The sequence below is a fragment of the Gymnoscopelus braueri genome (assembly GCF_963280865.1).
Source record: "Gymnoscopelus braueri genome assembly, chromosome: 10".
NCBI classification, from domain to species: domain Eukaryota; kingdom Metazoa; phylum Chordata; class Actinopteri; order Myctophiformes; family Myctophidae; genus Gymnoscopelus; species Gymnoscopelus braueri.
The window spans coordinates 33,942,271-33,969,858 of NC_137611.1; the positions used below are offsets into that span (position 1 = coordinate 33,942,271).

Sequence of the window (27,588 nt, forward strand, 5' to 3'; positions counted from 1 at the left end):
CGAAATCACTTAAATAAATTGCTCATCATGGACAGAATGAAACTGAATGTAGTTTCACACGAGTCTGAGAATCTGAATAATGTCATCATGCACTTTTCATTGTTCTATGTAGACTCAGGCAATGTGGTTCTTTCAAGTTAGCGAACTTAGTTTAAAGACGGGGTTGGGTGAAATGTGCTTACGGCTGGTATAGCCTACAGCATAACGGTGGCTTTGTTTCATTTTACTTTTATGAATACATACCGGACTTGAATGTCTGCTGGGGGTTTTTCAGTTCAAACAACTCTCATGATCTCCTCTCCAACACACATCAATCATCCTCGGATCCTCCGGCCTAACAAGACTAGCGAGAAGTCAGTCCAAGCTTTAGTCAGGGGTCTTCAACAGATTGATTGATTGATTGATGTAGTTTATTTAGGAAGACATGAGAATAGTACATGACAGTACATAACAGTACATGGAAGTACAAATTCACAATACAAGGTCTACTAAACTGGAAACCCTCATTAAGCATTACGCTTGTTTAAGATGAGGACCCCATGCACACAAATCATGATGAAATATAAGAGGCAGGCAGATATACACACTACTATACAGAATGTCATACAATCAGCTTTCAGGTTACTGGTATGACGAGAGAAAAAAAAAAAAAAAAAAAAAAAAAAAAAAAAAAAAAATATATATATATATATACAAAAGAGGAAAATGAAAGAGGGGGGGGGGGGGTAGGGAGGGGTAGGTTAAGACTTAGACAGGGGCCATTTTCGAATTGCAGCCTCCTGAAGGTGTATCTTTAGGGCAGTTTTGAAAGTGAGTAGGGTTTTACACTCCTTTACTCCTTTTGGTAGGGCATTCCACATTTTTGATGAATAGCATGAGAATGAGTTCATACCCTTAGTTGAGCCAAATCTGGGTTGAACATGATCAGTGGAGCTGCCTCTGGTGTTATGATCATGGACTTCATTAACATTTTTGAAGTATTTTGACAAATACAGGGGGATCCCAATGTTGTGGTGTATCTTGAAGACCAGGCCCATAGCAAGTTGCTGTACTCTGTCCTCAACCCTAAGCCATCCAATCCTAGCAAAATGAGCAGGGGTTAGATGGGTTCTGTGATTGAGGCCAAGAAGTAGCCTTACAAGTTTGTTTTGGGATGTTTGGAGCCTTGTTTTTAAGGCCTTGGAGGTGTTGTGATACCATGAAGTGCATGCATAATCATAATGACCTTGAATGAGGGCCCCTGCAAGAATCTTCAGAGTATTCTTACTGACTAGGCGATCAATCCTCCACAAATAGCGTGTTGTTCGGTTGACATTTTTGATCACTTTTTCGGCGTTTTTGTTACCGGAGAGGTTTGCCTCCAAGATGGAGCCCAGGTAGGTAATTTCATCCTTTCTTTTGATGACATTATCACCCACTTTGATCGTGAAACTCTCTGCCTTGCTAAGGTTAGGACTGGACCCAAAGAGGATGGATTCAGTTTTACCCAGGTGTAATGAGAGACAGAAACAGAGGGTCCGGGATCCCTAGGGGGTCCTCAGAGTTAATACAAGGGCCGCCAAATCTGTGTTTTTTTGGCTAACATCATATCAGAAAATAGCAGATCTACAAGCTCGCATGTGGCTATTTTCAGCAAAGAGGTTTGGAGTAGGGGGGACAAAAAGAGCAGACCAAGTACAATACTGAAGGTTTAAGTACAAGTGTCTGAAAATATGCAACAACATGAATCCAACACAACGCTACAAGTCTATGAAGCCATCTATGAAACCGTTTTTATCAGCAACCCAATTTATACAATATTTGGGGGGGTCCCTCCCTGCATCATCTGTCTCTCAGCTAAAAGGGGTCCCTCCTTGGCCTGAAAAAAGCTGAAGAGTGAAGACCTCGCTGCTTCAGATCAGTAATTATGCTGTGCTGCCACCTGGTGGCCATTTAACTGTTGAGCGTCCTACACTAATTTGGCCTTGGGATTCGGGAATACATTAATTGATTTCCAATCAAAAACAGCAAGGGACAATAATCACTCTAGCCTGCCTTTGACGAAATAGACTGTGACAATGATGACATGAACCTAGCCAGTCTGTCCATCTATAGTCTGAGCTAGATCTGGTCCAGACCAGAGCCAAGTCTGAGCCAGACTCTTGGCTCAGTTTTCAAATGCTTCCGCCATACATTCTACATGTAGCACTCAGAGATTGTGGAATAGCTGTCTGGAGAGACTAAGTAATTTGAGAGACTAGTCCACCTGTATTTCTGAAAGTTAGGATGCATAAGATTCACATTTACAGTAAGACTGTTCTGAAACATTTTAATTTCTGCAAGTCAGGATACATTTTAACAACTATTTGCATAGCACCTTTCATACATAAAATGCAGCCCAAAGAGCTTCACATTAAAATGGCAAATACAAGAATGTCAGAATAAAAAGTAAAGTTGGCAAACAGAAACATATATCATCTCTCTAGTGGAAAAACCACAACTGGCGAGTTGACAAAAACAAAACATCCATAATGTCAACATGTCATAACAAAAAATCATTTTATTAAATGTACAGCCCGTTGCTGCATCAAAACAGGTAATCAGGCATGATGTTTTGGTTATTTAATGACTTAAGTTTCAAAATACAACACGTACAACAGGTGTGCTTTAAATCACAACAAAATCTTCCCCTTATTGCACCAGAGCCCCTTATAGACTCAAGTCCCAGGGTCGGTGGTGGGGCGAGATATCATCCCTGCTTCCCAGACAAATTAAAACCCCCTCAATCTGAGGGTACAGTGGATGCAGTTGGGTCTCTACAACTGCTTACATTACTGTATTATCACCACCAACAAGAATTATCCAAATTGTTATGAAAAGATAAGACCTTTAAAGACTCAAGTCTCTTTAAAATAGATCGCCATAAAATGTGTATTCTACACACACACACACACAAATAAAAGGGAGGATGCCTGGTGTATTAATTTGTGTGGTTTGCTTCCAAAATTTGGATTTGTGTAAAATAATTATTTTCTTGCCATGCCGATCATAAAACTTAAAAAACCTATAAAAACGCAGTGTGGCTTCCAAAATGAAGGCAACCAAAGGTTGTTGAAACTGTTAATGATGCCTAAATTCAAACTTAAATCTGTCCAAAATCATTTGTTAAATAGGTTTCTCTTTTTTTAAATCGACAATAAAATCCTTAGTGTTAATTTAGCCATTTGTAACTCTAAGAGCATACACAATTGTGTACTCAGTTAAATTAACAATCAGGAGTTTATTGTACGAGGAGCCAGTATAGCCACCACAGTACAAGTATGCAGGATCAGTGTTATGATACTATGATGGGTCAATTTCTACCACAGCTACTGCTAGACATCCCTGAGAACCATATTTGAGAGGTTGTCCAAAAAAATAATAATTGATCGATCAGGTCATCTTACTAAATTGCCCACATCAATCATCTGCCCATGTATTATCACCCTAAGGACATGTTGCACTGACACAGGAACAGAAAATATGTCTCGGTTGTGATCCGATTTTCCATGAAGGACTGACAATGAAAAGATTGCATCTGGATCATAAACAATTATAAATCATTTAGATGCATGTTCCTGTATAAATATGGGCGTTAACCTCTCTTCAATTATTTGGCCAATAAAAAATAATTATTGTATTTCCTTGCGTTCTTTAAAATTGGTGCATTTGCACTTTAAGATACCTTTGAAAATAACTGCCCCATGGGAAATCTACTCAGCTGACCCATTACTTTATAACTTCCCCTCGTGTGTACTGTTTGATAATCCGGTCCAAAAAACCCCCCACTAAAACACTTTGTTTGTTTACTTGCGTTGGACGAGGCCTTTAGACATTGTTCTCAATCACTGGACATTATGGAGATTGGAGCTGGATAAATGTTGTTTAGAAACAAAGTAGTAAGCGTGATTAATAGTGTAAACGTTAAAGCAAAAATTTTAGATCCTGTTCTTCATGAGTGCTAATTAGGGGAATCCATCCACACACTTCAATGTGTCAATGATCTTTCAGAAAGGATGCAAAGAAAAGCTGAGGACGAGGTCGGTATTGTACCTATTTATGTCCTTAAAAAAGGAATCAGGTCACATGTTCCTCTAAATCCTGAATTATAGTTAGTTGCGTGCTGGTGTCGCACACCGAAAATAGCGGATCTACAAGCTCATAAAGCTTCGCCATGAGCTAGTAGATCGGCTATTTTCGGTGTGCAACCAAGTATAAATTGGGCATAAGGGGGGTGTGGTGAAGGCAGATGGGCTCATGAAGGCAACTTACCAGAAGAGGAGATCGGTAAGTTTATGGCTGGCCAAAGCACTTTGATGCTTCTGACGCTGTATAATGAACGTCCATGTATACTGGGACATTCTTGAAAAAAAAAAAAAAGACAGCAAAGATGCATACCGTTTGACAGTGATAAAGTTGCAATGCAAGACTCTGAGTCACACACATTAAAAACTTCCAAACTACCAAACAAGCATATAAATATTCCCACACAAGCTAGCTCATCACTCAGTGACTTTAGCTGCCTCAAAGTTGACTGCCAACTTTCTGTGCTTCCTTTTGGAGGCGGAGCTAGGGGTGTGGCCTGTTCCTGGGGTGTTCTGTCGTGGAGGGGTTTGAGGAGTCGCTGTCGTTGTGGTGACTGGCTCAGAAGGACTGGGTCTGGACGGAGGGGAGTTGGCGGGGGGCTGATCAAATTTGCTGCTCTGTGGTTGGCCAAACTGTTGACTCTGAGCGTGTAATTGGTTGGGGTGCTGGTTCTGGGTATGATGCGACTGGTTCCTGGCCACAGTATGGGCAGCGCTGTAGAACTCTCTGGTTTCCTGGGTCTTCTTGGCTGCCGACACCCTTTTCTTGGTCACCTGACAGGGACAGAAGCCAAGGCACATACAGGGTTACTATGGTGCTATGTACCCATTTATTTTTTGTATTGTTTATTTACTGTACAATTATTGTCAATGCATTCTAGTGGAAAACATTAACTAAACGTTCATCTGTCTGTCATTACCTGTAAAGGAACAAACTGGTTGTGTGAGCCAATGGGCAATGTTGCTGGCGCTTGGGGGCGGGCAGCGCCAGGGAAGGTGCCCATTCCCCCGTAGTATGGCTGGCCCTGGTGAGGAGGGGGCAGTCCCATGCCCCACAGAGGGGCAGGGGCATAATTCTGAGGAGGCAGCAACATTCCTGGAGAGAGAGGGCACAACAGTGGTTGACAAGACAACACATCAAAAGAAGTAAGGATAGGCATACCTAGGATTGTGTGAGAGAGTTTTATACATGACAAACTGACCTGATTGGTTGAAGACAGGTCCAATGTGGGGGGGCCTTATCTGTCCCATTCCAGGAAAGAGAGGAGGAGGGAGGGAGAAGCCTGACCCCACTGAGTTCTACATAGACACACAGCAAGTTATGTGGTTAGAACCATCAAACAGCTGGATAAAATATAGTAGTGGAAGGGAGTCTCCACCACAAAATATGTATGGAATATATGCTATGTAACACACACACACACACACACACACACACAACTGTACCAGTCTTTGGAGGGCAAAGAGAGCAGCCTTCTCCTTGGCATCATTTTCTGATGGGCACTGTGGACCATGGACCATCAAACCGCTGGACAGCTTAACCTGGCATATAACTAGTCCCTGTAAGCAACACAGGACAAGTTTTAAACTTGGGTTCATAACTTAGTTGAGAGAGATAGAACAAAGACCTTCCCTGAGCGAAATCCAGCACCCCATGGAATGCTGGATATGCCTGGAAAACACTCTGAAGGCTGTCAGAAGCAGCTGGCAGCAAACATGCTGCAATAATGAATGAATGAATGCTGTGAATGCCTTGTAAATGTGTTAGGGCAATAATGAAACCTTGTGCACAAAGTTGAACAAAGGTGCCACTGCGTTTCATTAAAAATAAAAGCAGCCCACCTCATCTCTGTTGAGTCCACCAATGTGTCCCCAAGTGTCAGAATGGCGCTTATATTAAGAACAAAGTTACATTTTGGTTTCATACAAATGAAAAAAAAATCACACCGTGTGAAGTGGGCGGTGTCTTGCTAGCTAATCACAATACTGAATGGAGTCAACCAATCATGTACAAAATATAAATACATTTATTGAAACACTCTTTATGATAGACGAAACCATAACTTAAAAAAAAACAAATTTATGGTTTTTTTAAAGTTATGGTTTCTTATATAGTGCTATGCACATGTGTCATGTGACACTGGCCAATCACAGTCCTGAATAGACTGTGATTGGCCAATCACGGTGCAGGGTTAGGCGGGGTACTTTTTGGCCAATCACAGCGCAGGATAATTGTACAAATATCCAAACCTCACTTATAGGGGCGGTTTCACCGCCCAAAAAGATACCATGCTGTATATTGGTGGAATGGTGTGCATGTTACCTGTCTGCTGTTGTGTAAGTAGGTGTAATCGGGCGGTGCCATGCCCAGCCCTACACAGATCCGTGCCAGCTCCGATGACACACTGGGCATCATGGGGTTGGGGGGGTTCACAGGGGCGACCGTTGGAGGAGGGGACAACACCACCTGCTCGCCCTGCGGTGAGCTCATCTTCGCCGCTGCACAGAGAAAAAAACATCCAAGTGTTTGAATACACCGAGAAATAGCACCAGTATGTCTTAAAGGGAAAACAGTTCTACGCAACGGCAGTGGGGGTCTGGGGGAATATTGCTGGTTTAAATCAGGGACCAACCTAGACTTGGGAATACAGGTGAATGCAATGGACAAGGTGGAAGACAACCAACAACACTGGAGTAATCATTAGTAGTAATGCTATTTCTACTAATATTTTGGTTTTCCTCCTGGAAAATAGAAACCAATAACTAATACAAACTGTATCATCCCTGTCGGGTGGAAACCTTGTATGTCCAAAACTGTAACTTTTCAGTAAATTGAAAAAGAACCAGTACTGGTGTTGTGCACCAAAAATAACTTGCAGATCTGCACAACATCGGTGCACAACACGGTGCATTACTTACCTAATTTCTTGGCAGATCTTCTCCTGTTCTGATGGCCTCCAGAGACACTGAGAACGGCTGGGTCCTGGAAGGGGGGACTTCCTGTTCCAGAGCTGTCGATCTTTAACATCTCCTTCAACACCATGGTCCCTTTCTATGGCAACAAGAACAATTCACAGTTAAGACTACTATGTCCTTCACACATTCAACCTTCTAATTACAAACATGCATTTAGATGTGGGAATTTAAGGGTATTCAACATGCATAATTACAAACTTTCAAACAAAACAGTTACTGAAATTCCTGCTCCTTGCTCCTAAACCCTGCTGACTCATGCACCCTAGTTGGAACATGGCTGCTGAAATGGTCAATCTGTGACTCCCGGGGGGCATCTCTCATTCTGATCTGTCCTATCTCCTACATCCTAGCTCCTACAGGAAGTTGAAGTCGGTCAGTTGCCATTTTTCTCCTCGTGTCAAGCATAGATATTAGAAACCTAGATACCTCATTGGCCTCTGCAGTTCATTGGGGCGACTGGTATCGCAATACACGGCTCTTCCGCAGGGAACCTGTCACTCAAAGTGACTACTGGCCAATCACAGCGCTCACAGCGCGTTGACTACTGGCCAATCACAGTGCGTCTTTTCCGGGACTTGTCAGTGCAATGGTTCTCAACCAGTGGTCCGGGAACCACCAGTGGTCCTTGAGGGGGTTCCAGGTGGTACCCAGCTAAATGATGGAGAGTTGATAACCAAATGGACCCTTATAGATCTTTAAATCTTGAGTATAACATTTCACACTGTCAAGAGTCAAATTGTTAAACATCTGCATTACTTACTAAACAAGTACACAATTAGAGAACGTAAACACTTGTTATTTTGACAACATCTTCTCGAACGATAACATATTCTAAGTTTTGGGTGTGAGAGGCTAAAGCTTATCAAACGGTGTTCTGTGACTCAAATGCTGAATAAATAATGGACCTTGATATGAAAAAGGACCATGTCTCTTATTTGAATTTCACAAATAGAGTGTGGAGTTTGCCAAGTTCCAACTAACTAGATGCTGCGCACAGCTGCTGCCTCTCAAAGGGTTAAGAGCTGGGTTACAAAAAGACCCGCCCCCACCTGCCTCTGATTGGCCTACCGAACTTCCGCTTCTGTGACGCACACGACAGCCCTGCGGAAGCAGGAAGCGCGCCCGAGATACGAACGCTTCAGAGCCGAAGGAGGCGTCTACCTTTATATGTCTATGGTGTCAAGTCTCTTATGCCTGCTCGAGGGACATAGGAAATAGGATTAGGACTCAGCGTCACTGAGGACGTAGGAGCCATAGTAGGAAACCCAAGTGCTTGCTACCAGGAAGTCTTTCCAAGCTGAACATCCTGCCCCTCTAGCTGACAATACAACGCCACTACAAGGGAGGGGGCCTATCACCTGTGTAGTTGTCATCAGAAAAGGACGAAAATTGACAGTCAGTTGAAGGAAAAAAACAGAATGGTAAATCAACAGAGGCAAGATAGACAAAATGAAAGAAAGCCTAAATGCAATGTTATGCAATCCTCTGTGTAGGTTAGGTTCATATATTGTGTAGGTTAGGTTCATACACAGTGCTGTTATATTTTAGACACTCCAATATGGCGGTAGCGCTGCCACTGTGCCATCTAGTGGTGATGCCAAAGATTTAAGGACTTTTGTCTCTTGTTCGAAATCTCTTTGGTCCCACTTCTCTAAACAAAATGTCTTACATGCTTGCTCAGTGGAAGGGACTAACATGCAACGAAAGGATGCAAGAGTAGGAAATGAGGATTTCATTTAAGGACCTGAGATGAACCCTCATACTCACCATTGCAAAGGACTGTGGAGACAAGGGGCCATCTTGACTGGTTGACTCTTGTGGAGGAGGGGGAGGCACCGGGCTCTGCTGGCTGTCCTTGGAGATATTGAGACTGGCAATGAGCACATCAAACTCAGAGGAAGGCTGGGGGACAGAAAAGAAAGAAAGGTGAGGACAAGCAGAGTGGAAAACAACGATGTTTCACGGTTCACAGAATGGCTGCGTAAGGGCGAGGCAGGCCACCAGCAGCACCAACTTCCTCCCCACGCTGCTTGGAAATCCCAGCAAGACTATAATTTTGTTTGATGGAGCAGTGCCCTGTTGACAGTAATGATATTTCCCGTTAACCCGTTTCTTTCTCTTTTGAACTGTTTCTTTCCTGCGTTTTGTCTCTTTGCTCTTCCCCCCTCTGTACCCCCCCCCCCGTCCTGAAAACTATGAACAATGGAGCTTGCACCAAAATGAATGTCACTTCTTTACACCTGTAAAGTGACAATGAAGTTAAATCAATTCATTAACTTAATTCAAGTGTTGATCAAATGCCATTTTCTTATTGTCTTCATTAATAAATGGATGTGTGATAAACAACTCATCACCTAGCATTTGTCACTGTCTTTAGTTGAATATCTATAACATCTATATTTATTGTACACAAACTTAGTTGAGAAGCAAAAACAACACCTGCATTAGGTTTCACAGTAGACCACGAGAGAATAAAAAACAGGTTAGGGGTAAATGGAGAAGTAAAGGAGTTTGCAGTGTGGTGTGTGTGTGTGTGTGTGTGTGTGTGCATGCACCTTATTGGGTGTGTTTTGGGAAGGGAAAATGGAGTTTACATCATCGCTTCTTTTCAACAGCCTGATGCCGCTGGCTGGAGCCTGTAAGACAGCACAGATTTGCTTCTAATCACATACATACATACACATTCTGCACAAAAAATATACAACTACTCACACATAAGCCTACTGATTTATACGCCTACTGATTTATACGCCGGTGTTGCACACAAAAATAGCAGATATATAATCTCACAACGCGTCGCGAATCGATTTGTTGCGAGTTTGTCGATCTCTTGTGTCTGATGCGCGTCACCATCGTACAACAGAATATAAATTAAGCAAATGGTCAGTCTTGACATCCAGTACATTAATGAGTGAAGTTCACCCAGCCACGCTATTGATTACTGTCACCCCAAAAAATATCAATTAGTTAGAGACACATTTGAGTAGTCCAATAAGAAATATAGGAGGTCATGACTAGCTCTCACATTCCGTCCACATGCTGCTTAACTCACTCTACCTTCATGTTGAGGGGTAAATGCTAATTATTTTGTTTCACAGTTGACATTACTTTTCCAAAGTAAGAACTGCTACAGTGGAGCCTCACATTTAGGTTACTTTATCTGTATACCTGTGAACCGTTTAATTGGAAACCTTGGAATTACTCTTGAGGAGGAAAACCATAGCAACGGAAGATAATAGTAATACATATAATTAAGTATGGTGTGTGTACTCACACTCACAGATTTGTTGGGGGTTGCATGTTGGTTCTTGCCCTGTTGGGAAAGAACAAAAAACACAAACAAAAAGGACCCGAGTCAGAAACCGAGCCAATCCAAACATGATATTAGACTAGTCTGGTTTCTTTGTGTGCAAGTTCACACTTACATTGTTGTGCCAGTGCGTAGGAGGTTTGTGTGGAGGGCCAGAGTTCTGCATGGACTGCCACACATTACTATACTCCTCTTCCGTGGGCTGGAGAGAGTGTGAGAACGAGAGAGGGAGGCAGGAGGGAGAAACCAAAACATCATTCACATAAGAGGAACGCTGAGGTGAAAGCATTAATTAACTCACATCCACAATTCACTCAATTGACTGACAGAGTATTAAGGTTTTGGGGCTGAAGAGGTTGGTGTTTTTATTCTGTTTCTACCTTGAAGCCGATCTACCTTGCAGATAGGCCATTTATACCGAATGTTCGCACCAGAATAGGAACGTTAGGGTTCAAGTGTTTAATGGGAAGCATAACGAGTGCTTGGTGGGGCCAGGCCAAGGCTGAAGTGTCCCTAGCTTTACCTGTTGTTTATGGTTGAGAGCCTTATGAGGAGAACTTCTGTTGGCCTGGGAGTCTGACTTCATCACACCCTGTTTGCTGTTCTGCTAAAGACAAAGAAACAGAAGCTGAGTGTGTGTGTACACATGTGTTTGTGCGTGCGTCTGCCCTCGGGCACGCATGTATTAACTGTACTCCTCTCTCCTCTTACATGTGTGGGTATAAAGGGAGAACGTGGGGAGTGGTTGAGGCCGGCCAGCTGTCGGTGTGAGGTGGTGGAGGCGGGCTGCGGTTTGACGATGGCAGTGAGTTTGTGGGAGCCCTGTTCCACCCGGGCACCATGGGACAGGTTTATGAGAGCGCAGGTAGGCAGGCGGTAACCACGGCTTTGCGTACACCTTGGAAAACACAAATAGATCTTCAATACTGGTATATGATCTTGCTTGCTTTGTATTGTTGAATCATATGACAAAAAGAAAACTGTGCAGTAATGTAAGGGGCCAGTATTAACAGGGAAGTGGAACGGTCATAAGGAACAACGTTAATGAATATCTATTCAAATTTCAATAATATTACATTATCAAGAAACAGGGCCATGTCACATTTACAATATCATAATATTATTCCTGTTTTTAATGGCGCATAGACAATTAAACATTTTGAAAGCAGTTGGATTGCTGTATTTGACTGAGCAGTACTCCTGGTCAATGAAGTCCTGGGGGAACAGATATAGCCAATGTACGAGCCAGAGACGGGTCTTCAATTCAGCACAAGAGCAAGCAGAGGTGTGCAACATTGTTGTGCAATATACGATTGGCTGGAAATGGTTTACATACTGTAGCAACATTTTTGTGAAAATAAATGTGTTAGGGATGTACTGAAGCATATGATGTGGACATCTGACACTTGGATTACACTACACGAGTAGTTTGAAGACTTAGGTTTCGTTTTGATGTTTTTAAAAAGCACCCCTCATCAAGATCATTGTACCATCATTTTATGTTACGTGACTTGATTGGTCAAAATGGGACTACATGCATTATGGATTATGAATGTTTTGTCTATCTGTGCGTGCATGCTGCTAACAATAAATGCATGATGTTTATAATATAATTTCACTTCCATTTCATACTATGTCTGCTGTATACAGTAGCTTTAAAGCCAAATCAGAGTTATTTGCTTAGCTGTGCAGTAATTCACCAACACAACAAAGAATGTACTGCATGTCCCCACAAAAGTTGCTGTGCTGGTCCATGCATGATGTCAAATATGTATAGTACATTTTCTTATTAAGGTGATCCTGTGATTCTGACCCTTGATGTCATTACCATTTAATGCTTGCGTTGTGCTAAATTAAGACGTAAAATGTGGAACTGAAGAAAAAGCACAGTAAAAGAAAAAGCGTATACATAGCAGTACCTGATGGTGAGACCTCCTACAAACTCTTCATCAAACACCACCTCATAGAGAATCTCTGCCTCACGATCCGCTGAAGGCACACACACACACACAATGTTAACAGGAGACAGTTTGTGTGAATGCATTCATATCTATGAATGTTGTGAGTTATATGAGCATGCATCTTTTGGCAGATTTTCCTCTTCACTACTTATGTGCTTTTGCATCTCTTTATAAAGTCAAGATTTCAAATGAACGCTCACCTCCTTTAATGCCGATGACGGTTCCTCTGAGACCCAGTGGGACAGTGAAACTCTCCCTGATGTTCACCACCCGGTCAAACAGGTGGTACTCTGCCTCTGCGTCAGCAACCACGCCATGCTGCTGCTCTAAGGGCTACACACAAAGACACACACAGCTTGAAAACAGATACTGCACACCTTTTAGAATAGGTCAGTTCTCCATCTTCAGTGATCGCACAATGAACTCATCAACCAAGTTGGAGAGTGTAGCCATAAGGACAGCAGCAAATCACAAGATTGGATCTGAACCCATCCCTCCTAAATGTCCCACTGTAGAAATAGTGCGATGGGGGACAATATAGTTCAAACATATTAAGACTCACCCTGAACAGGAGATGAGGCTTGACTGTCACGCGCACTTTCTTTGTGCTCTTCTTCACCTGAGAGAGAGAGAGAGATGAGTGAAATTAACAGAACAGTTAATACATGAACAGAACAATTCCAGTGACAGTAGACGCTGTCTGTCTTACCTTGACTCTCTCCACCTCTTCCTCGATCTTCTCCACAATGGCAAAGTCCAGCACCTGGAGGTCACACGACGACCGGCTGATGGAGCTGGCTGGGAGACCTTTCAACCAGGAAGAGACCTCAGCGACCTTTTCTGCCCTGCGTGGGACAGGAGCAGTGTACTCGTCATAATCGGGGGTCATGGTCAACAATTAAATTGATCTCAACTGAGCAAAATTGAGACAAGTATGTAAAACTTGACATAGTGAAGTCTATATAATACAGAATAAAATGGGGGTTGTGGCGTGTGTTTATGATACCCGTTTTGATCTTCGCCAGGCCAGATGTCATCTTCATAGAACACGTCATCCTGGCCGTTTCTGGACACGGCATCAAACACCTCAGAAAACCTGCAGGACAGGAACACAACACATGATGGAGGGGGAGATCCCTGCTTTGAACTTCCCGATATACAAATTCTCACTGCCCAATTAGCAACTTAACCCATTAAGACTTGAGGCTGATTCTACAAATGCCTTCTAAACCAGTAGTTCTCACTTTCAAGATTTCTCAAAAATGTTCAAAAATAGTAGATGCACAAGCTTGCAGCGCGGCACGAAGTGACACGCTGTGAGCTTGTACATCTGCTATTTTTGAATAGCCAACGTCTAAAATCTAAAATGACATGCTTTCCCGGTTTTAATGGGTTAAACAATCTATATTTAGTAAAACAGACATTCCACCCAGTGTAGGGATCCTCAGAAGTTTCACCCCGAGTAGGGACGCTGGGGTTCAAGTCTTACAACACCACACGCACAAACATTTTCTACCTGTCCAGGTATTCAGCCAGTAGATCTTCCACACCAGGAGAGTAGAGCCACTCCTTCTCCGTTCTCTTGGTGTAGCCGGGAACCTCCTCGTTCTTCTTATTAAACTTCATATTCAAACCAACGTTGGCCTTCTGCTCCCCGCAGGGACTGCAAACAGGGAGGATGAAGACAAAACAAAGCAGCAAAAAGAGAGAGATGACAAAGAATTAAATAGAGGAGGGGCACCGTTTGTAGAAGCGTTACAGATATGAGTGACACGCACCAAGTCAAATTAAATAGTCAATTCTTCATCACTAGACCATACCCGTAGGGGGATATGAGCACCCAAGCCCCGGTGAAGGGCGCAGGCGAAAGTACAGACCTTGCTGCCTGTTTCTCGCGCGAAACCTGGCAACGTTATCTCCCATTGTTTGACACATAATGGCTAATAAGAAGCTGAGATTTGATGAAATTGAGAAACGGGCTTCGCAGTTAAGTTCAGATGGTAATGGGCAATGGCTGTGTGCAAAATCAGAGCAATTGCTTCAGCCAGTGAGGAGAACCGGGCATCTTCACAGACGACTACAGACGCGACTACTACACGACTACAGAGGTTTGTCAAATTATAGGAGGATATTCAATTAACATAATGTTGTGCGGAAGTGCAGAAAGGAAAAGGCAGATGTTATGTTCTTTTTATTGGTGTGTAAACATGTGGGAGGGAAAGCGACTCGTTAACTGGAAATCTATTTCTGCAAACTGATTGGTCAAACACTCACTTCTTCTTGGAGCCTCGGCCAATGAAGATGCTCCCCGAAAAGCGAGAGACAAGGTAGCTGGTGATACCGAGACGAGACGCCAGGACATAGCCAGGGCTGTACTTCACACTGTATTTCTGTAGGACATACAACAACAAACATAGTTAGGACTGTACTTCCAAATGTATTTCTGTAGGACAAACAATAACAATCATGTACTTAAAGCTCATCTTGTACAGAGAAGATGCATGGACAGATACAGACATACTGTATATATTACAGTTTAATACAAACTAATAGTGTTATGATTGAGATTAAAGTTACAGTAAGAGTGGATGTCAGTAGAAGGTTTTATACACACACACACACACACACACACACACGTAAGTGAAGCGTGTCTCTTACATGCTGGTTCTGCATCAAGCTTTCAAGCTGTGGTTCGTGTGGTGCGCTGAAGACCACCCGTACTCTGCCTTCTTTGATGACATCACTGGACTCTTGGACCTGTTTCCAAGAAATACAGACATTTGGGAGTGATGAGCCCTTTAGGTGCGGTTGTAGTACAACTTGCACAAATAATGATGACCATAAAAGTTCTGTACGTCACTATACATAAAACAAATTAAGGCAAAATAATTGTAATTATTACATGTGAATAATATGACCCCTAGCACTGAGGAGTCTGGAAGTGGAAATGAAGACATACCTCTCCTATGGCACCGTAGTAGGGGTTGCCCACCATGAAGACAGTGGTTGCAGGGGGGAACAGCTCTTCCAGGGTCCTGAAGCGGGTCAACGATGAGTCAAAGGCCTTAAGGTCCTGAAAAATGCATGGAGAGAGTAAAGAGAGCAAATAGAGAGAGAGAGAGAGAGAATATACACATTAAAAGAGGGAGAGAAACCAAAATATAAATAATGGAGACGGAGGATGCTAGTGAGAAAATGGACCACACAAAAGAAGACTTGTCTATTTGAAGACAAGGTCTATATATAAATATGTCTACACATTTGTCTTTAGACAAGCACACACATTTCCTGGTTACAATGTAGCATTATCTGGGAATAAATAGGGTGAAACCCCTGGACACATTGTGTCAGTAGAGTTTACTGCATCCTTTTGGATTTTTACATCAGAGTCACCGGTACACAACCCTAACCATCCATTGGTTCATTTCAATGTCACTCTGTTCTGTGTGCACCATTTCTATCTGTTGGAGTAGTCTTTAGCCAGTCAAAAAAATAATAATCAAGAGAAGGGGTGTGTGTCTATTTACTTTGATTGCAGTAAAGTATCTGGAAGGACTGTACTATCCCACTTTTCCCATGTGTGCATATACATGACAAGCAACCACACACACTTACCTTAACCACTACCTGGTAGCCGAAACACAGGACCTGTTTGGCCCACTGTTTCTCCAGCTCCACCACTCCGTTGGCTTTGGGCACATACTTCCTTCCAGTCAACAGCTGACCGTACAGAACCACGGATGTCTCGTTTATGATGATTCCCTTCCTTTTCCCGTAGCTGACAAGAGACATGAATTACTATGATAGAACATAACAAGAGCACATCATGCAGTGATAATCCCAATAACTCTGCCATCATCAAACTCCCATTTTCTTTCAAACAATAATCCATTGTTTTACAGCTTGTGATACAGCTTTATCTGTAGTAGCAATGATCAATACATGGTGTTGTGAATGTACTCTGACACTAGGAGCAATGACAACAGCTTGGAGAATCAAGCCTTTGCAGTGAGTTCTGGTTATTGAAAGTTGAGACAGCCAAGTGCAATGTTTAGATGAGGACAGAAAAATGTTGCTTTCTCAGCCACATATTTGACAGCATTCCTTTTAACAAATTGACTGCCAATCGCGTAGATCTACGCGAACCTATTTAAAGCCACCACGTGCCAATCGCGTAGATCTACACGTACCGTTTTTTCTCGAAATGAACAAAAAGTGCACTTTCTGAAATTTTTTATCCACTTCCGTTTACGGTAGCACCACCGGAAACGGAATTATTCGGGTTCCGATTTTTTCGATCGTATGCGCTTCCTGTCTGGGATCCTGTCTAAAACTCGATTATCTCGGTTGTTGTTTTTCTCCTCGCTGATCACTGTTTAGCGTTCACCGCTGTATCTTCAAGATGGCGGCTCGGATTTGGAAAGGGTTTTCGCTGGCCGTTTCACACAGATCCAGATGTGTTTAGAACCAAATGAACGCGCACTTTTAACTTATTTAGCGAGGTCTGTGGTGACATGAAAAAAACAACAATAAAACGCTGGCACTGGTGAGTACATTATGATATTAACCTCTGGCATGGAATGTGTTAAGACAGGGGTGTCAACTTGAACATAAGTGCTCATCCTCAAAACCCAAAAGGTATAGTTAGAGCTCATCCTCTGCACTGGTAAATCTCTATAACAAATATAAATGTCTGTGATAATACCAATGATAATATATTTATAGCAACGCAATGGATGCAACAGCAATCTGTTCTCAACTGTACGTTTGGCAATTCCAAGTGAGTAAAGGAGTAGAAGATCCCCCCTCTGCCCATCCTTACTATTCTGTGATTCCCTGGACATCTTTCAGCCAGTCCTTCTGCTCCTTGTCAGACAGGTAGAAGACCTTGGTAGGGGGAGGAGAGGAGGACCTGTGATACAGCTTCTGTACACCAGAGGCCTCATTCAGGGAAATCCTGAAAAGAGAACAAAAAAGTTCAGATTTGAAGCCATTCACCATATTCAGACGGTGGCCATTTTGCTCATAAGGTAAAAAAAAATGACAACCTGTCGGGGAGGCATTTTTCCCAACCCGCAAATATGACATGAGAGCAAAATGGCCGCTGTGTGAATATAGTCAATTAAGTAGAAGTCAGCAACTGTTTAGTCTTTTTTCTCAGTCTTGTTTGGACTCTGACCAAGCCGTCCTATATTCTAAGATTTGAGGCTTGTGTTGCCATATCAGGATGTGGTCCTTACTTGGTCTCGCCATCTGACACTGCAATGATACGAGCTTCCTCTAGATGGGGCCAGTTGACAAAAATAGACTTCCCCAATACAAGTGCTGCTACATCATCACACACCTAGAGAGAGGGAACAAAGACAGTGAGAGCGAGGAGGATCAGAAAGTTAAGAGGTGAATTAGAATGAAATAGAGATATTAGAGAAATAAAAAGATGGATAGAGAAATACATCAGACAGAAATGCATCAACGCCTGTTCTCTTTCTGCACTTAACAGAGGATCTTGTTAGCATGGAGCAGGTGCATATCTTGTCCACACTCTTACTAAAATCAGTCCAACTCCAATCACAACTCCTATTTGTTCAATAAGAATGTTACCAAGTAATCTCTCTTTAGAAATGAATGGCCCTCCATGATGTCCCAAACTTTTCAAAAAAGTTCAAGATATTTTTCAGGCCAATTAAAATGAAATCATAGATCATCTTTTATTAAAGGATCAATGGGAGCAATAACATAACAGCAGCTCTAGTGATCACGTGAACACACACACACACACTCACTGGCTCCGCCTCTAAGCTGGAGATGATCTCTAGCATCATGTTCTCCCCTCTGCTGCTGTGCTGGAACACCATCACTCCATTCTTCTTTTTATAGAACTACAGAGACACAAGAAGAAGAGAATAAAAAAATATATCACAATTGCCAACCTGCAGCCTTACCATGCCCTCTAGCACACACACAGGCATGCAGACAGAACACACACACAGAGACATTTACCTTGTGTTTGATGTGTTGCAGGGTGGGGAAGCCACAGAAGTATAGAGCAGAGCGGTCGATACGACGACCGACGTGTTCTAATGACACAAACCAGGCATCCATGGGGACAGGAGTCTGCCTGTAGCACAGAAACAAATAATCCACAAGACAGCACAATTAGACAGAGCAGAAATGAATAAGATCGATTTGACCACTTTTTATTCCAGTGTGTGATGTGGGAAACACTGTGTGTTTACCTGACGTGACAGTGCGTGATGTTGGGGAAAAGCTCGGGCAGGGTAGAGGTGTATGTGAAGTCCATATCGGAGTCGTATGTGTAGACGGCACACTCTGTATGATGGTTCCTGGCCTTTTCTGCTCTCGTCATCTTATCATTGTAGGGATCCATAGCTGCCAGCAAGCATCTCTGAACATACACACGCACAGCATACATGTTTGTCTTACCAACTTTGTGGGGACGTCAATAGATACATTTCTTATACTAGACGTAATAACGGCATGGCTACATGTTTATCACCGACGTCATGTGGCCAGTCTATGACATCATAATAAATAAATAAAACAGAACTCACAATTAGAAAGTCTTTAAGAGAATTGCCTTTTTGTGTTCCTTTTATTTTGTAGGCTATTAAGATGGATCTTCCAACGGTTATTTATTTCACAGATGTTTTGTTGCATACACATAGGTGTGTTAAATGACCTGGATATGAACTGTCTGTAGCTGGTGTGTGACATGATGAGCATCCAAGTATAAATCAGGCAGACTTGTCTAAAGCTCTGTAATTTCTTACTTTGTAAAAAAAGAACTGTTTGTGCATACCTCATCTATAAAGGGAATGAGAACCACAGCCTCCCATTCCTGTTGTTTGCCATTGAGGTCTGTTTTAAAGTCCAGAGGGTAGTACTCAATAATGGGCGAGCTTTCACTGGTCATCAGGTGCTGAAAAGAACAACAATGTCATTTTTATTACTATACGGTGTTGCTGTCCTGCAAAAACGGAAACATTAAATCAAACATAAAGATACAGTGGAAAGCGTGAAAGATACCATCAATGACACAGATACTGGCTGGCCCTAACTGAGTGGGTAGAGACGCCGTCTGGGGAACGAAGGTCCCTGGTTCACACCCTGGCCCTGGTCTATGTGTCTAAGTGTCCACGAGCAATAGACTTAAGCCCTAACTGCTCCAGAGCACTGTACTAGCAGCGCTCAGCTGCACCCTGCTCCCAATAGTTAGGATCAGAGGAGGGTATGTGCTAATATACAGTGACTACAATACCCCAAAGGAGAGGGGACAAATTTATTATTATTCTTGTAATTATAATACGTCTGTGTGTGTGTGTGTGTGTGCAGTCTCGTATTATTTTGTATAGGAATGTGCTTGGATATAAGTCTCACCCTGTAACTCTCTGGTAGCAGATCCTTGCTAGCTGCAGGCAGGACACCCAGCAGCTGTTCAAAGGGCATGAAGGGTTTAGCCAGGTCAAAGGGCAGCTTTAACCCAGAGATGTTCCTGATGTCAGACAGGAACGGAGCATAGTGGAAGGGGTAGTACCTGGAGACACAGAGGGGGAGTTTTTAAATATAACTATTGTTTGAATATACATGTGCTGTCATTACTGACCCCTGCAGTTCTAAAATGCCCTCTTGGCCTTGAGGCAAGAATATGCACATTTGGCTTGAAAACATATTCACCAAGAGCAAAGTGTGAAAATGAAAAGTTGTTCTTACCAGCTCCAGGATTGAACTCCATGGTAATAGTAGTGGAGAATCCACTGGATTCCTTCCACGTAACACTTGGCCTGGTTGGCTAGGAACTCACTGCACATATGACAGTGAAAACATATTTAGATACAGTGACGCCACTAGTCAAGTTTGATACTATGAAATCAGTTTTGAGTGTCATTGTAAACAATAACAGTTTGACATTAATGTTGGCGTGACAACCTACCCATATGCCAGCAAGTACAATTCCTCAGTTAACATAATTGATCACTTTCCTTTAGTGTGTGTGTGTGTGTGTGTGTGTGTCCACTCACTCAGAAACCACATCCACGCCCATCTTGGTCATGTAGTACGTGCGTTTATACTGACGGAACTCAGTCTCAAATAAATCGTCCTCTTCCTCGTCCTCCTCCGTCACACCCCCTCTTCCCCTCTTGCCTCCTCCAGCCGTCTCCCCGTCTGATGACGCCAGTGCTGCAAGACAGAGGGCTGTGTCCTGCATGTGGGCAAGCGCGCGAGCACACACACAAACACACATCATGAAAGCTATTATCTGAAGTGAGTGCAGAAATACAATAACGCATTAAACCAATAATAAATAAATGAACACTAGTGCAGCTTTCCCGCCGAGGTTTTCTGTGAGTGTTTATCTGAATGTCTGCAGGAAAGGACAGTGTGTGTGTGTGTTGTCGTGATGGGCTATGCATGTGTAAGGCTGTGCATGTGTAACCTACCTCTCTCTTCTTGCTGCTCTTGCCACTGGCTTCCTCCTCGGCAGCCAGCCCAGCAGCCTCGTTAAGGTACTTGTTGCCAACTTTGCTCTCAAACCACTTCAGGTCGACAAACACCTCGTTGAAATGTTCTCGATCAAACTGGAAAAAAGAAAAGAGCAATGAAAATAACTTTTATTTCCTCCCAGCTCCAAGGGAAATGGTCCATGTACGGGAAAAAAAAGTCTTGTGATCAGATAAAATCCTCAGTCCTACTTTAACTTACAGGTCCAGTGTTACACTCCCCTTTTATTAGATTTAGCCGTTTTCCCCAATTAACCTCAATTTCCTTTCATGTTCCAAGACCACTACAGCCTCACCTCAGCCAACTTCTCCAGGTACTTCTCAAAGTTACGCATGTTCAGGTGGCCATTTTCATTCAGGTAGCCTGCATCACAACAGGGGAAAAACATTTCTAGGTGAAGCCTACCGGTAACTTGATCACACAGTTAAGTATGGAGCAGAGAATGTAAATATACAGAGATATGGAATATAGATGGGTATGGATTTTGTCCAAATTTTTTTTCCTGTACTGTGTGTATAACTCACCCCCCACTGAAGGCAGTATGCTGATGTAGGTCTTATACAGCATAGGCAGTGCGTCATGGCTGATGTGGAGATTAGGAAGGTGGGGGATGAAGTCGTTTCCAACCAAAAATCCCATCAGAATCCAGTCATCTATAATCCTCTCCAGGTCATACTCAAAGTTAATCTCATTCTGGAAAACACAATCAGAACATTATTAACACTATTTGCGGGAATGCAATAACAATAATTGCCAAAGCAAATAATTTCCAAAGCCATTCCAGAACTGTAAATCAAAGTTGTGAAATTCTGTAAATTTACCAGGTTTTGCTGACCATAAAACAGAAATCCTGTGCTTTGTGTTTGGCCAGAAGAGATCATAAATTGTTGCAAATAAATATCTTATGTATTTTGTGTATTTAGATATTGTAACGAAGTCAAACGGCATTTCCAAATTTTGAGGAAATACAACATGACAAGTGTTTCGGTCATAGACCTTCATCAAGCATACACGGCCAGAAATTCAAACCATGAAATCGGTTCACATGCGTTTCTGTGCATATCAGTCCCAGCTGTTGAGTAGCATGTGGATGACTCTCACCCTGAGGCCTGAGAATTCGTAGTCGATGTACTCCCTCATCAGAGACAGGTGGAGCAAGTGGAAGGTAGTCTCCTCTGGAGCCGTTATCCTGCAAGCGAATTAGAGAGGAAGAGCATGGAGCAGAAGAGAAGAAACCGGAGCAATGTAGATGAGAGTATGAGCAGAGACAATGATATTGAACATCCTCATGAAAACTAAGAAAATAAAGGTATAAAAGCTATGACAACAACACTGACCTCTTCTGAGATTTCTTTCCACCTCCAAAGCGGACCTCTTCTCTAAGCAGGGAGAAGTGAGGCTCATGGCTGGTCAAACCTAACATGATCTACAAAAGAGAAACACAAGCACAGTTCTTGGTCCACTGGTTCTCAAAGTGGGACCCCCAGGGGTCCTTGTGGAGTTCCAGGGGCTCACCAGCAAAATGAGGAACAGTTTAAACACTTAAGCTATAATTGTATATTTTAAAACCTTTTGACAAATCTACTCTTAGATCTGTCAATGGTATCTTTTCAAATAGGGGTCCACGGCCACATCCATATCTATTTGGGGGTCCTTGACATGAAAATGTTTGAAAACCACCGTTTTAAACAGATGCTTATTAAACAGGTGGACATTGACACACAACCAGCCATGCATCAGACACACATACTGCACATAAATAACAGGGTGCCATCACCACACAGTATTTCCTACCAGGTCAGCATCCAGTCCATAGAGGCAGTGGCGTGTGTTGGGGTCGTGATTTGGTTTGCCGTTCTCTGAGCGAATAAACTCCATGATCTTGTGTTCCCCCTCACCGGGTGTCTACAGGGGAAAACAAAAACGCATTAAAATGATGCAACATCATCCTCCATAATGGCACCATGATGAAGTTCCAACACTGTAACGATAAAGGCTGCAACTATCGATGATCAATTTTATTGCCTAAATCGATAAGTTAAATAAATCTGATTAACCACTAGAGCCCTATTTTATAAGGCATCACTTTATACGTGATTCCTTGTGAGCTTGTAGATCTGCTATTTTCTGTATTTTTGAAAACGTTTTGTAACAAGACCAGGAGACCTGGTTCTGCCAGACCCAGACTTCACATGACGTGTCAGCCTGTGTCTATGCCCATGTATGGACGAAAGGGGGACAGACTTTTATGGCTGGGACACACGTCGTGCTTTGCACGACGTGTGTCTATGGCTGGGGCCGGAGGACAAAGTGACCATGCCCATGTATGGACGAAACAGGTACAAAGCCTCATGTAAGCCCGACCCCTTGGGTCTGGCAAAAATGGGAAAAGATATATATATAAAAGACATTTTCATATTTTTAACCCAAAATCTATTTATTCAAAACAGATTCTTTAACTTTTGCACCCCTAGATCCAGCATCACCCTACATAATGGTGCCACAATTAAGTTCCTCACTGTAAGCATCAGGGGAATTTCACTCCGCAAGGGCCATAGGATTCCACATGGCCGTACACATACAGTACAACACAGAGCGATACACACCTCATGACCAGACAGGAAGACTCGGACTCCCTGCCATGTTCTGTCAGTGGAGACCTTGTTGTGGACAAAATATTTCAGCTGGTCCTGGAGTCTTGCCATGAAGTCAGTACCTTTGGAATGGAGACATGTCACACTTTGTATAACGTTTAGGCACTCTTCAGCACACTTCTGAAGAATAACGTAATTTTTATAATACTAGGGTGAAACATTGTAGTGACACACTACGTGGTAAAGATGGCCAAAATGTGTGTAGCCTAGAGTTAGTGTCTTTCGTTCCTGGGTGAAAGGAAGGAATGAAGCAAGGGCAGCAAAAGGGACGTAAAGAACAGATTTGACCATACCAGGAGTGATGCAATTGGAGTCGAAGCGAGCCTCTGTGGGAAGCACCTCTCCCTTCTTCAGCGCTTCCTTGATTTTATCCTCGGCTTCTTTGGCTGACCTAAACACACGAGAGCAGTCATTCACATCGTGTAATTACAGTCATGAAGAATATACATTTCTCCTCCCTCATTTCCAGCAACCCCTCAGTGTTTCTACTCATTAAGATTGCATTTCTTAATATGCTAAGGTAGAGCAGCATATGGTGCCCAGAGTCATCTTTATTGTCACCAGTTTTACATTATTACAGGTGTAAAACAGTGGGTGACATTTATTTGTGCAAGCCCCATCGTTTTGATTGTTTCCAGAAAATAGAAAGAAGAGAGGGAAGGGGAGAAAAAAAGTATCTACATATTTTACACATAGCATATCCATCCAAACATTTATGTACATGAGATTTCAAAATAAGGTGCATGAGCGTAGCAGCTGGTATCTGTTCCTAGACATAAGTGTAAGAAGAGTATCAGTGCATGTACATGAAGATTATTAAGGTGCAGAGTATCGGTAAGTGTCAAGTTCAACCATATAGTCCTCAAAAGGATCACAGAGCTGTGATCCTTCCAGTATATCACAGTATTTACATCATCATATCGTCGGCGTTGAGTGGAAACCTTTAATGTCCAAAACTGTAACTTTTTAGACAATAGAGCAAAAAAAAACCTATGCTCTAATGTACCCAATGTAGTGATTTAGTCACAAGTTCTTGTTAATATATGTATAAAAACCAGTCACATTGACACACTGACAAAAATGTCTTTCGTTGATCATTACACTCAAAGATTCTGTTTTTAATAATGACAGGTCATTTAAAGCTGCACTAAGCGAAGTCTTTCAAGCTTAGTCTGTGTTTTAAAATGAAGAGAACTGAAAATAAAGAAATGAAGAGAAATGTTATCCTCTAAGCCAGGTTGGTTACGCTAGCATTTACTTTAAATGAGTCATCTAATTAAATATTGGTTTATGCTTTCACTTTGAGGTAGATATTGTGGTCTAATACACTTTCATTGTAGGTGAAAAGGAAACCTGGAAATAGGAAGAATTTACCTTAATGGCCATTCATTTCTTTACATCGATGATCATCAATTATTTAAAATGTGCATCATTGCTCAATACCTGAATCTCCTTCCTCTTTGCTGGTTCATCTTTGCCCTTGGTGCCACCCCATCCACAGCCATGAAGAAGACCTTGCGGGGCTTAATGATCCTGAAGAGCACTTCCAGGTAGTGGAATATGTCTGCAAAGATTTTCTCCTCAGAGATGCGGAAGTGCACATCCTCATCATTAGGGTGGGAACACTGGTGGATGATTCCATTCATGTCCAGATAAAGGTTGTCAAACTCAGGAATCTGAAAGGCAGAGACACAGGAGAGGGTATAAAAGAGGTTTTCTGTGTTTTGAAAAATACAAAAAGAAAATGCAAACAATAAGTAATGGGATGGATTAGGGTCAAAACATTAATAAATCAAATGCATATTAACGGTTTAAATTTTCCTTTGTGGTCAGTGTATTTTTATCATGCAGGGAAATGTAGAAATCCTTCAGGCTCTTTTTCCAACTACATAAGGAGTCAGGAGTCTCAGGACAATGAGATATTAACAGCTGGAGTGATCTAAATGCATTCCACTACATTAATATATTTAATTAATGTACCTTTTGGATGACAAATCTTAATAAAGTAATGTCACAATTAACTTTAAAAAACCCAAAATATTCTCATTGGCTCGAAGAGAACAATATTTCTGTGGGGTGCTGTGTAGATTAGAAATACTATCAAATATGGTAGTTTACACACTAGGGCCACAGTGTATCACAGATCAACAGAGGCCAAGTGGAAGTGTCACCAATCGACTGATGTAACATCAGCTGAATGAAGTGACATCTACAGATCTAACAACTGTAGTAGTGACATCTACTGATGTAAGCCTTGGATCAAGACTATCATAAATGCATTTTATCGATTTTGACATAGAAACAAAAGTAAAAGTCAGACTCTATAAAATACATCTATAATAGTCTTGATCCTTAGGTACATTAGAGTAATTTTCAGACGCTTTTATCCAAAGCGACTTACAATAAGTGCATTCAACATAGGTAGGCAAGAAAACTAATCACCAGAAGTCTTTATGTTCATTCTCTTCTAAAACAGGCAACCAAGAGTATACCTAGCGCTAAGGTAAAGGTGCAAGAATATATCAGCTACCTACTTTTTTAAACAGATGAGAAAAATAGGAAAATCAAATGAGCAATGAGTACATAGGACCTCAATGGAAACAAGTCCATTAAGACTTTGTGTAAATCCTTTTAGACAAAGTGTATGACTGTACTCGTGCTGTTTGCATTTCTGTCAAATAAAAGTATTCAATCAATCAATCCAAGGTTACTGATGTAACATCAACTGGAAGTAGTGACACCCTACTGATGCAACATCCACTGCTCTTCCTGTCATTCTAACGCGCAACCTTGTTGTACTCCAGGTCACTGAAGTCCATCATGGGGTCTCTAATATGATGTATGATTTCTCAATCAATCAATGTCGGGTAAAGTTACTTTAACTCGTTGATCGTGATACTTTAAGTATCACGATCCTCATTAAACAGTTGAAGTCTATTCTAACAGACAGAGAGCACTAGAGGCGAACTGGGTTGATTGTTGTTCAGAATGTTTTTGTCCAACAACAAAGCTCAAACAAAAACAAATGGCAAGAAACAATGTTAACTCAGAACCATGAATCACTTTATTGTCAGGTTTTGAGGTTCTCGTCGGGGATTTGTTTTGGTACAGAACACAATACGTTGATTGTTGACATAAAACTAACGTTACCAACAGTGTTCATGAGTCACTGCAACACAACATTCCATTAAAATACAGGTAGCTGTGAATATGCAGCAGTGTTGCATGAAAACAGAGCTCAGTTGTGTTATGTTTTGAAGAGACAGTGTATCTGTTACGTGGAACACAACAAGTCCCCGGCCCGCTATATTTAGCTTGGTTAGCAGGACAGCTAGCGGCTAGGCTACAGTGTTGCCAGATTGTGCGAGAGAAATAAGCAACCATGTGATGTCTATGCTTTCTGCTTTGGCAATGTAAACGTATGTTTTCTCATGCCAATAAAGCCCTTTGAATTGAAATTGAATTGAATTGTCTATGAAAACAAGACAAAAATAATTTACTATTAGGCCACATGAGACCTTTAACCTTTGACATAGCTATTTTAAAAACAAATATTCAAGAAAATGTTGAATTAAAAAACGAAACATTTAACACAAATCTTGTATAGGGGTCCCTGGTATAAAATATTTTCAGAAGGTTGGGTCTGAAGGAAACAAGTCCAAATAAGCAACTATACTTTAGAAACAAGCACAAAAAAAAAGCAACTACCAATAGTTAACGAGCAACTTTGCAGAAAAACAAGCCCAAAGTCGCTTATAATAAGCGGACATGGCAACCCTGCTAGCGGCTAGGCTAAAGAGGATAGCAATACGGCTAAAACAGTTAGCATCCGTGTCTTTACCTGGTGTTCCTTGACAACTTCACTGAGACAAGGGTATCGTTCCGAAATCCAACGGTAAAATTTCGGCACTCCCATCTTTAACCACAAACGCTTAACCCTTCAAAATGAATCAAATGAGTACAACAGTGAAGGGTAAATATGTCGGTAACATGAGAAGTTGCTTGTTAGCCTCGGACTCGGGTTTTGTTTCAGGTCTCTGGTTGTGTTGTCCTGTCCGTCACTG

At 42.0% G+C, this 27,588-nt stretch overlaps 1 protein-coding gene across 3 annotated transcripts; it reads right to left on the reverse strand.

Annotated features, from left to right (window-relative positions):
- Positions 1–2,513: 2,513 nt before the first annotated feature.
- On the reverse strand, positions 2,514–27,570 carry xrn1 (5'-3' exoribonuclease 1). Of its 3 annotated transcripts, none has more exons than XM_080439228.1 (41): positions 27,366–27,570; positions 24,968–25,200; positions 23,818–23,915; positions 23,477–23,586; positions 22,665–22,775; positions 22,208–22,296; positions 21,972–22,059; positions 21,395–21,563; positions 21,166–21,233; positions 20,810–20,947; positions 20,390–20,571; positions 20,082–20,171; positions 19,749–19,905; positions 19,171–19,290; positions 18,587–18,756; positions 18,351–18,468; positions 18,134–18,229; positions 17,591–17,694; positions 17,173–17,307; positions 15,966–16,128; positions 15,310–15,423; positions 15,009–15,107; positions 14,625–14,740; positions 13,867–14,013; positions 13,357–13,446; positions 13,060–13,195; positions 12,913–12,969; positions 12,551–12,683; positions 12,309–12,378; positions 11,101–11,287; positions 10,913–10,993; positions 10,505–10,591; positions 10,354–10,392; positions 9,635–9,715; positions 8,847–8,981; positions 7,023–7,155; positions 6,427–6,602; positions 5,550–5,663; positions 5,306–5,402; positions 5,024–5,199; positions 2,514–4,877 (listed from the first exon to the last, which is right to left on the reverse strand). In XM_080439228.1, exons 1-41 carry the CDS (start codon positions 27,438–27,440, stop codon positions 4,521–4,523), a joined length of 5,139 nt encoding a protein of 1,712 aa, XP_080295354.1. In that variant the 5' UTR covers positions 27,441–27,570; the 3' UTR covers positions 2,514–4,520. The 3 variants fall into 3 exon arrangements, with proteins under 3 accessions (XP_080295354.1, XP_080295355.1, XP_080295353.1); XM_080439229.1 differs by having other exon boundaries at positions 10,360–10,392; positions 10,913–10,996; XM_080439227.1 differs by having other exon boundaries at positions 10,913–10,996.
- Positions 27,571–27,588: the final 18 nt, after the last annotated feature.

Bases quoted from the DNA above. Each gene is read 5' to 3' on its own strand.
- xrn1 (XM_080439227.1), bottom strand. From the start codon at position 27,440: ATGGGAGTGCCGAAATTTTACCGTTGGATTTCGGAACGATACCCTTGT. The intron at 12,684-12,912 runs GTGAGTCTTAAT...CTTTGTGTGTAG, and splicing joins AGCCTCATCTCCTGTTCAGG to CCCTTAGAGCAGCAGCATGG. The intron at 12,379-12,550 runs GTGAGCGTTCAT...GTGTGCCTTCAG, and splicing joins CGTCATCGGCATTAAAGGAG to CGGATCGTGAGGCAGAGATT.